This window comes from Barbus barbus (genome assembly GCF_936440315.1).
Source record: "Barbus barbus genome assembly, chromosome: 31".
In the NCBI taxonomy this organism is placed as follows: Eukaryota; Metazoa; Chordata; class Actinopteri; order Cypriniformes; family Cyprinidae; genus Barbus; species Barbus barbus.
This window is the reverse complement of record NC_136759.1, coordinates 25906120-25917213: the sequence shown is the minus strand read 5'-3', so window position 1 is coordinate 25917213 and position 11094 is coordinate 25906120. Positions and strand designations below refer to the sequence as shown.

Here is an 11094-nt window from a genome sequence, read left to right as displayed (position 1 = left end):
TGAAACATGCAATCATTTGGTATCTCTGAAAAGCCCTGAATGTGCTCTGTACAGGACATCCAGACTTAAAACTGTGGCATGTATAGAAATTCACTCAAATATAATGTCCTCGTGAGGATGCAGGGTTTCAGGAGGTTAAGTTATGAAACTTGCAGGATGTTTTAATGGTACAAAGATCAAGGCAAATTTGATTTATAATGTCATGACCCCTTTAAATTCAGGGCTACATGTTTTCTTTTATTAAATAAAAAAATCTATATGTAAGCATTTCTTTTTTATGTATTCATTCATATTGTCTAGATCAGAGCACTTATACACATTATATGTGTTCAGCAGGGTTTAGTACAAGCACTCAGTTAATGAGTGACTTGTCAGACGTCCAGAAAGAGCAACCCTGCAAACAAGCCTGCACTGGCTCTTCACGGGCCCACTTAGTGCTGCCAGCGCTGGGCCCCTGAGAATTTGCTCATTGGCAAAACGTTGGCTCCTTAGCACTGGTCCTGCATGGGCAGCCCTCACTTAACCTCCAGGAAGCCTAAGCGCTCTTTTATTGAAAATAATCAAGTTTGAAGTCACCGTTATGGAGGTAAGTGTTTGCTTCAGTTGGGTTCTTGACCCTGGACTTCTTCACTTTAATGTTTCTCCGGCTGCTATAATTGTGTTTCCGAAGCACATTTTTTATAGCAAAAGTAAGACAAACTGATCAGATGATGATGGTTATTTATTGATGATTCACTGATCTCTGAGAATATTATTTAGGTTTAACAAATTCACTTTATAATAGCCCTAGAATACCACTCCGTGAAATTGTCAATCAATGAAAAGCTTTTTTTTATGTTCAGAGTTGATCTGAATATTTTGTTGACTGTCACCATTGTTGAGATTCATGTGCTGAATCTTGATATCTGTGCGAGTCTACATGCTCCCATCCAAATTTCTACATAGCTTAAAAATGCTCAAAATATTAAAACAGGAAAAAATATTAAAACAGATCGCGGTAATCGAATATGGTTTTAATGATAATTAAAATATGAAGCGGTAATACTAACCGTGGGGAATTTTATCATGATTTTTTGTCAAACCGGTAGTCGTTACATCCCTAAGTGACAGATCCTGATGATCCAGTTTCTACAAAACCCAACATCTATGAAAGAGCTGCAACTGCTAAAACTCCCCTAAACACCCAAAATTATTTAGGACATTGCTTTTCATTCACTTGTCAAATAACCACACAACACATTTATTTTTTTTGTAAACCGAACCGAAACTCTCCTTTTATTTAATCAAAGTGAAATGCCTGCAAACGCTTACAAAATGATTTTCTTCTGCAGCATTAAAACCATTTCAAACTCTAAGCTAGTCATGACTTTAAAAACGTTCTAGAAACCGAAACATTTCATCATGACTTTGCAGTATGACCCTCCCTGGAAAGGCACTGAAGGAGTGTTAGCAACATATGAGCAGAAACCGAAAGACAACGGAAATCTTCTAAAGGACGTCCTTTAGTAGCAGCGCAGCACCTAACAAGAGTTTCAAGTCTGAAGGCCGAGTAAGAAACCAGATAAAAGCAGCAGAGCAACCTTCAGCTGCTCAGGTTGGGGAACATCTCAGTAAGGGTGGTCTGCTTCGCCCCCTTCTTCAAAGCAGGCAGGACAGTTGTAGAAAACGACACAGGGGTCGTTCCTACCGTTCCAGACAGTCTCTTTTCGGTTTTCTCGCTGTCCCTGCGTCCCGCGCTGTTCCTCGCAGTCGCCCGTGCACTGACGCTCTTTCTGGTGTTTTCCTCCTCATCTGGGTTTGTGCTTGTGGAAGGCGGAGTGGGCTTTTGCCGGAGCTGATAGCTGTCGGCTGAACCCTTCCTGCGGTCCACAGAGTTTTCACGGTCCAGCTCCTTCTGGAGTCGCGTGGCCAGTCTGCGGTCCTCCTCCTCTTGCTGCCAGCGGCTCCGTAAGGCTTCCTCGTGCCACGCCACTTCAGTCAGGAACGCGCTGTCGGCTGAAGGGGACTCACAGGGCCTTTTAGTGAGCAGATCTGCTTCAGTCTGAAGCTCCACCTCTGAACTCTTCCTTTTCAGTGAGCTGCTGTTCGGACTGTTAAAAACAAAAGTGTGTTCTGAGCAGCTGGAGCTGGAGGGTTTCCCGCTGTAGTCCTGCACAGGTGTGCTCAGTTTGCTTGTGTCCTCCACAGACTGTGCTGAGAGGGGTTTTGGAGGGCTCAGAATGTTCTCCTGAAAAACAGGAACACTTATAAACTTGTTTTGAAACTGGAAATTGTCCAGAAAGTATTTTATTTCAACTAAACATGCATGAACTTTGCACATACACTATTCATTCAAAAGCGTGTTATTTTTTATTTTTTTTATTCGGCAAGGATGCATTAAGTTGATAAACAGTGACATTTATAAAAACATTTATAATGTTATAAATGATTTCGATTTCAGTTCTTTTGAACTTTCGATTCATCAAAGAATTCTTTTAAAAAATGATCACAGTTTCACAAAAATAAATTACATTTAAATTACATAGGGGTGTAAGAAAATATCGATACACGTGAGTATCGCGATAGTTTGTTTGGCGATACTGTATCGATTCTCAAAAACGGAATATCGATGTTTATAAAAAAATAAATAATTTTTTAAAAATCATACAGGATTCATGGCAGTTGTTTCGTTTTGAGTTCATATCCCGACCGCTAGATATCAGTCTTCATCTCTGAACCTAAACAGTGACAGGAAATACTAGCATTAGAGCACACCACTAATGTCAGCGTTAATATAGTTCGCTGCCAGTAATGGAGGATGAAAGAATTGTTCCAGTTCTCGTTTCGGTTTAGAAAGCTGAAGTGTGGCGTCATTTGGCCTTTTGTGGTAACGTCCGGCCTGGGACCGCGGCGCGAGCACCACCTCGGTTCCGCCACTTGCCACATCCCATGTGAAGAGGGCAGGTGGTAGGCTCGCTGCGCGGCTGCAGCTTTCTCTCGTAACAGCTGGGGCGGTGCTCGCGTTGCGGTCTTAGCGATTCCACGCGGAACAAATACAAACTGAAAAACCTGTGAAATCCAAGTTGAAAGGTTCTGAAAATGTTCAATATCTGTATTTATTTGATTGTTTTACAGTTGTTTTGTTTTCTTTAGGAATCCTGCAATCACTTTATTTTTCATAGATATTAAGCAGATGTAATTTTTTGTTCAGATCAAAATGTTATGACATTGTATATTATAATTATAAATTTAAACTGTGAACCTTTAAAGCAGGGTTTAAAAATAGATATGGTCTTTTTATATAACACTTTTTATATAAGAATCCTGCAAGCAATTACATTTTTCCCCTTTACTCGTCCTGCACAAAAAGTGGTTCAATAATGTTGAATGTTATAGGGACTGATTATTGCAAATGCAGATCCCAGTGTGTTCTGGTTAAACTATTTCTATTTATTTATTGCTAAGGTTTGCATATAATGGTGTGCTCTTAGACAGCTTTCCTAAAAAATATATATATCCTATTCATAAAATAAGAAATATCCCAATTTATCGCCTTGCTTACAGTATCGCAATATATCGTATACAACCCCTGTATCGTGATGCGTATCATATCGCCAGATTCTTGCCAATACACAGCCCTATTTAAAAGAGAAAACGGTTATTTTAAATTGTAATAAATATACCACAATATTGTTTTTTTACTGTATTTTTGATTAAATGAATGAAGCCTTGGTGAGCAGAAGAGACGTCTCAATGTAAACACAAGTTTACGAGTTTGTTCCCAACAGTTATTTTTGTTTTTACATTTTTAGGTCTATTAGGTCTATTTTTTACATGAATGCATTTTAGAGCAAAACTAATTTTAGTTTGGTACAAAAATGAATAATGTAATTTTACTTTTATCCTTTTCTCCTGTAAACATGTGTTGTTTCCCTTACATAATATAAAATCAATGTCTTTCTTACAAGAACACAAACAAACAAGAAAATCCTCACTAAAACAGTTTACATAAGATATATCAATCAAACAAATAAATAAGAAATACATTCAAATACAATACAGCTACTGTTCCTCATGTAGTCATTTAGTTATTGAGTATTTTTCTTTTATAACTGAGCGATTCTTCTATGAATTCATTTGCAATCAAAGTCAAAGCATAAAGAGATCACCTTATTAGCCGTCAGAGAGGAGTCTGGGCTGCTATCAGAACTGCTCGGCTGTTTATGAGGCACTGGACGCAAAAACCTGACATATAAGACAAAGAGCATTAAAAACCTCTTTCAGTATGTTCAACAACAGCCAGGTCCGAAAGGATGACGAGTTACATTACTGATATACTGGGGCTCTATAGCAGCTACTCACTTCTCAATATCGCCCATGTTTGGTTTGGTCTTCTTCGCTGGTGTATTATCAGTAGGTTTGGCGGTCCGTGATGTTTCAGAGATCGGTCCTGAATTCTGCACAAACAACACAAAACAGTATTACATCCTCTCTGATTACTGACAGGTTTGCGAAGGAAACTACAACTGCAGCAGCATTTTAACATTTAATGTCATGACTTTATGAATTTAGGACTTCCTGCTCCAATTTAAGACTTTTTTAGGTCTCAATCGGTGGAAGGGCGAATTAAGACTTTTTAAATACTTTAAGATTCACAGAAAATGCGTCATTTGTTTTTGGCAAGATTCAATTAAATAAACAATGTATGTTTTGTTTAAAGGTACTCTAAGCAATTAGTGTACCACTAAGCCGAGGTTGTGCCGTTTCTTCTTGTTGGGTGAGTAACGTTGATTTTGCATCGTTTCACACAACTTATCTATGTTGGCTTTTGTTTAAATAGGTCATTTTCGCTTGTTTCTGCGATCGTCGTTATGCCAGAGTTGTGTACATATGTGTGGAGTGGAGATTTCAAATGGGTCGTGTTTGTTTTGGGGTTTTCAAATACCATCGTTTCGTTTAGTGCACCTTTAAGAACAAGTCAAACAAGAAGCAAAAGAAGGATGCAGAATGTATGCAGATTCAGCCTAAATAATGCGGTCACTTGGTAAGGGTTTGATAGTTCGTCATCCAGTTGTTTTGTAGTTAGTGATTATCTCATTAGCATAAAACATAGCAACCTATCTATAGTTTGAAGGTTGAGCTCGTCAAATGCAGTCAGTGTGTGTAAAACATGAGATTATTCACTTGTGTTCAGACAGTCCAAATGTCTGTTGTCAGATTTTATTGGTGTTTTGACATGTTCTTAAAGATAATGATGAGAAAGCTCACCAGCTCTTGGCTCAGCAGTCTGGCCAGTTTCTCATCATTCTCCAGCTGCTGCTCCTCCCGCCTCCTCCTCTCCTCTGCCATACGCTCCTCCTCCTCGGCCAGGAGGCGCTGGATGTACTCCTCACTGGCCCGCCTCTCAGCTTCCTCTAGAGCTCGCTTCTCCTCCACCAGCTGTTCAAAACCGGAAATGAGATCATTCATGACCCTTCACAACAACACAACATGAATCACAAATTATGATTTTATTCACTCTGATTGATAATGTGCATACAATATACAAAAATAAAAAATTAAAGGATTTTAGCAAAATAAAAATGTATTCATATTTAAAATAATAGGAAATTAGTCTTCAATTGTACACCACTGTTCAAAGGTTTGGGGTCAGTTTTAGTTTCAGATCAGAAATTAATACTTTATTTAGCAAGGATGCATTAAATTGAGCAAAAGTGATAAAGATATTTATAATCTTACAACAGATTTATATTTTCAATAAATGCTGTTCTTTTGAATTTTCTATTCAAAGAATCCTGAAAATTTAAATGCATCACAGTCTCCACAAAAAGCAGCACAATTGTTTTTTAACATTGATAATAAGAAATATCAGCATTTTATACTGATTTCTGAAGGATCATGTGACACTGAAGACTGGAGTAATGATGCTGAAAATACAGCTTTGATCACAGGAATTACATTTTAAAATACATTCAAACTGAAATCATAATATTTCACAATATTGTTTTACAGTATTTTCAATCAAATAAATGCATCCTTGCATAAGAGACTTCTTTCACAAACATTACACAATCTTACAGACACTAAACCTTTAAATGGCATGATTTCAGATTTCCTCTCTAATCTCAAAAGACCATGTATTGAAATAAAGTTTCCATAACTGAAATACTATAAATGGAAATATATTTATTCAGGATCCTTTAAAATGTACAACAGCAAAACACAAACAAATAAAAACAATAAATTATAATAAAAAAAGTACATAATATTAAATTAATTAAAGTATTTAACTGCAATTATCTGCACATCTAACTATAAATGATATGTGTGGAAACAAAAAAAAAAAATCAAATTAAAAGACAAAATGAACCAAAGAGTCAAAAATGATTTCCGATCTTTCAAAACGCCCCACAGCAGCACAGTTTGTATGCAGCATTATGCAGGACTGGACACACAAACAAAAACTATTGTGTTGTTAGCAGTACAACAATACGGCCCATGTGTACTCTGTAATAATGTGCATTCAGGGAGGTGCAACTGCCATTTCATCAGATAAAAACGCTTTTTAACCAGCCTGAATCTCTCACCTTACTGATCTGATCCTCATACTCTTTCCTCAGCTCTCCTGGCTGACACACGCGAGGTCTCGGAACCGTTACTGGGAAAAAAGATTGCATAAGTAATTAAAATCAATGTAAAACGCATTCATATGAAAAAAACATAAACATAAAATGAGCACAATCCTGCTACCAGCATCATCGTCGTCCTCGATTCCCTGCACTCTCCGCTCACACTGAGTGGGAAAAGCATCCTGTATGCGTTTCCACAGCTCCATATTCACCAAGGTCTTGTTGCGGCTGTTGAGTCGTGCCCAAGTGGACACACGCTTTCGGCAAAGCGGACAGCACATGTTGGATTTGTCCACGGTTTCCAGAAAGCAGGGTTTGCAGAAGGTGTGCATGCAGGGCAAAGTGACGGGCTCCAGGAATATGTCCAGACAGACCGGACACAGGCAGTCTGAACGTTTAAGACCGCCGGAGCTTTCTTCAACCGGACCCGTGTCCAGTCCAGACACAGGTGGCATCCTGCGGCCCGTCTCTATCCGGTTTCTCTCTCTCAGGTTCAAGAGCAGCTGAAAGACAAAACAACAGCAATTATTACCTACCACAACCTAGAAATGTACTACATCAAGTAGTTAACTAACTATTCTTTTAAAAAGGTAATACTTTTATTTATTAAAACATGCACAGCAACGAATGAAGTCAAACTGGTTTTGAGAGTTTTGTTTACATCATGCACAATTTATATATGCCATTAACCTGTGCGAGTTATACCATAAGACGTCCAGAAATGCTTATTTTATAAGCCTTTTCAATTAAAATACATTGTCAGATTGCGTCCAAATGAACTGATTATTTGACAAAGTTCTTATGCTAACTTACAGCTGGAGGCTAGCGAACTAGCAACTTTGTGGAAGAGAGAGTAACACTGACGTAAACCTTTCATTATTCAAAGCATATAACGCCTTTGTTGTTAAAATGGTCTATTAATGCGAGTATCAATCAGCGAATAAAAGTATTACAAATTCACACTTACTTGTTTATTTCCAGACCCCAAAATCCCGGGAAAGTTTGCGCCCTCCTCCTCGCGCATGTGAAGCCCTGAGTGCCAATGACAGAACTGCCTTTCAAAATAAAAGTCACTCGGTTTTACTGTGGACTGCATGGAAGCCCGTTTCCGCCAATGAATAAAAAATAAAACATTGTGACTTTTTTCACAGAATTCTGACTTTTTTATCTCGCAATTCTGACTTTTTTTTCTTTTCTTTTTTTGTATTATTTTAACACTATTATTGATAGCTCATCGGCAGCTTTATTTCCAGAAATCCCTTTACGTGCTGGTAGCCTACAGCAGAATCCGACTGTCCTTCAAGAGCATAATACTTCATTCATACTTCATTTATACTGCAAAGTTTAGCATCAATCCAAATGCACACGGTTCAGCTATAAATCTGAATAATAAAAAAAACAACAGTGTTTTTGAGCAGAGTTGGAACTAAATTCTGCAGGGCTGTGGTCCTCAAGCAACTGAATTTTGCACCCCTGAATTAGATGGCATTTATCTGGAATATAGGCTTCCTGTGTTTGGACATTTTCATAAACGTTTTCCTGAATAAGCTTCTAAGATTTTACACTAGTTTACAGCCAGAACTGCAACCAGAACGAGACCAACTTATATTATTATTGTCTATAGCAATGATAATTTAATCACAGATATAGGCCTATATGAAGAGTTCAGATGCAAAAGCCTCGAAGTGCCATCTGAAATTTTCTACAGGTACAGTAGAACTGGTACAGTTTCTTTTCATTGTCATTAAAGTGAAATAACTGAACATAAACGAAAAATGCTCACTTGAGAAGAACATTTCAGATGGCATTTAAGCTTTTGCATCTGAACTCTTCATATATAATTGACTAAATAATAATAATAAAAAATTACATTATTTAAAAATAATGAACCCTTAATTTATTTATAATTTTCATTGGGGATGTCTTGCTTGGTTCAATATCTTACAACATTAAATACAGGAGATAAGATAATTCTATAGCAAGAACATAGAGATGAAAGCGCGCGTGCCAGAGTGAAGGAAATTCATATCCACTCTCGTGTTACAATAATACGCTCTTTACTTGACAGCTGTTATTAAAATAACACGACAGAAGCTGCCTCAAACTCAGAACTATAAAGAAATGAAGAATGTTGTGTCTGAAAGCCCAGCGGTAATGGTACTGTCCAACACGAGCGCAAAACATAGAAATAAAGAATAATGAGTCATTTTTATGGTTGTTCAAAAATCATATTCGGACGCAACATTCATCTAGTTCAATATATAGTTCAGCTATAGCAAATTGAACAAAGTATTGCAAAGCCTTACACGGAGAGTGGTTTGCTATGGTGCGAGTAAGTCAGAGTTGTGAGATATAAACTCGCAATTGCAAGAAAAAAAGTCAGAATTGCGAGAAAAAAAGTCAGAATTGCGAGATAAAAAGTCAGAATTGCGAGAAAAAAAGTCAGAATTGCGAGATAAAAAGTCAGAATTGCGAGAAAAAAAGTCAGAATTGCGAGTTTATATCTCAGAATTGCGAGTTTATATCTCTGACTTGCTAGTTTATATCTCTGACTTGCTAGTTTATATCTCTGACTTGCGAGTTTATATCTCAGAATTGCGAGTTTATATCTCAGAATTGCGAGTTTATATCTCCGACTTGCGAGTTTATATCTCAGAATTGCGAGTTTATATCTAACTTGCGAGTTTATATCTCAGAATTGCGAGATAAAAAGTCAGAATTGCGAGAAAAAAAAGTCAGAATTGCGAGATAAAAAGTCAGAATTGCGAGAAAAAAAGTCAGAATTGCGAGAAAAAAAGTCAGAATTGCGAGTTTATATCTCTGACTTGCGAGTTTATATCTCCGACTTGCGAGTTTATATCTCAGAATTGCGAGTTTATATCTAACTTGCGAGTTTATATCTCAGAATTGCGAGTTTATATCTCCGACTTGCGAGTTTATATCTCCGACTTGCGAGTTTATATCTCAGAATTGCGAGTTTATATCTAACTTGCGAGTTTATATCTCAGAATTGCGAGTTTATATCTCCGACTTGCGAGTTTATATCTCCGACTTGCGAGTTTATATCTCTGACTTGCGAGTTTATATCTCAAAATTGCGAGTTTATATCTCCGACTTGCGAGTTTATATCTCTGACTTGCGAGTTTATATCTCTGACTTGCGAGTTTATATCTCAAAATTGCGAGTTTATATCTCCGACTTGTGAGTTTATATCTCTGACTTGCGAGTTTATATCTCCGACTTGCGAGTTTATATCTCAGAATTGCGAGTTTATATCTAACTTGCGAGTTTATATCTCAGAATTGCGAGATAAAAAGTCAGAATTGCGAGAAAAAAAGTCAGAATTGCGAGATAAAAAGTCAGAATTGTGAGAAAAAAAGTCAGAATTGCGAGAAAAAAAGTCAGAATTGCGAGTTTATATCTCTGACTTGCGAGTTTATATCTCAAAATTGCGAGTTTATATCTCCGACTTGCGAGTTTATATCTCTGACTTGCGAGTTTATATCTCCGACTTGCGAGTTTATATCTCTGACTTGCGAGTTTATATCTAACTTGCGAGTTTATATCTCAGAATTAAGAGATAAAAAGTCAGAATTGCGAGAAAAAAAGTCAGAATTGCGAGAAAAAAAGTCAGAATTGCGAGAAAAAAAGTCAGAATTGCGAGTTTATATCTCTGACTTGCGAGTTTATATCTCAAAATTGCGAGTTTATATCTCCGACTTGCGAGTTTATATCTCTGACTTGCGAGTTTATATCTCCGACTTGCGAGTTTATATCTCTGACTTGCGAGTTTATATCTCTGACTTGCGAGTTTATATCTCTGACTTGCGAGTTTATATCTCAAAATTGCGAGTTTATATCTCCGACTTGCGAGTTTATATCTCTGACTTGCGAGTTTATATCTCCGACTTGCGAGTTTATATCTCTGACTTGCGAGTTTATATCTCTGACTTGCGAGTTTATATCTCAGAATTCTGAGAAAAAAAGTTAGAATTGCGAGTTTATATCTCTGACTTGCGAGTTTATATCTCAAAATTGCGAGTTTATATCTCCGACTTGCGAGTTTATATCTCTGACTTGCGAGTTTATATCTCAAAATTGCGAGTTTATATCTCCGACTTGCGAGTTTATATCTCTGACTTGCGAGTTTATATCTCTGACTTGCGAGTTTATATCTCTGACTTGCGAGTTTATATCTCCGAATTCTGAGAAAAAAAGTCAGAATTGCGAGAAAAAAAGTCAGAATTGCGAGAAAAAAAGTCAGAATTGCGAGAAAAAAGTCAGAATTGCGAGTTTATATCTCTGACTTGCGAGTTTATATCTCTGACTTGCGAGTTTATATCTCCGACTTGCGAGTTTCTGATGTTTCGAGGTCCTGATGACCTCGAAGACCTCGGAGAATGGCGGCGCGCAGTGGTGCAGCGGCTACTCAAGCTCCCGGGATTAAGCCTTATAATAACAGTTTTGAGGCTGTTTTCAGCACTAG

At 37.4% G+C, this 11094-nt stretch overlaps 1 protein-coding gene across 1 annotated transcript; it reads right to left on the bottom strand.

Moving 5' to 3' along the window:
* Positions 1-1251: 1251 nt before the first annotated feature.
* Positions 1252-7655, bottom strand: LOC306851695 (E3 ubiquitin-protein ligase rnf168-like). The gene is made up of 7 exons (XM_079388129.1): positions 7576-7655; positions 6730-7111; positions 6567-6637; positions 5248-5418; positions 4342-4436; positions 4149-4224; positions 1252-2227 (listed from the first exon to the last, which is right to left on the bottom strand). The coding sequence occupies exons 1-7, from the start codon at positions 7630-7632 to the stop codon at positions 1583-1585; spliced, it is 1497 nt and encodes a 498-aa protein (XP_079244255.1). The 5' UTR covers positions 7633-7655; the 3' UTR covers positions 1252-1582.
* Between the last annotated feature and the right edge of the window lie 3439 nt (positions 7656-11094).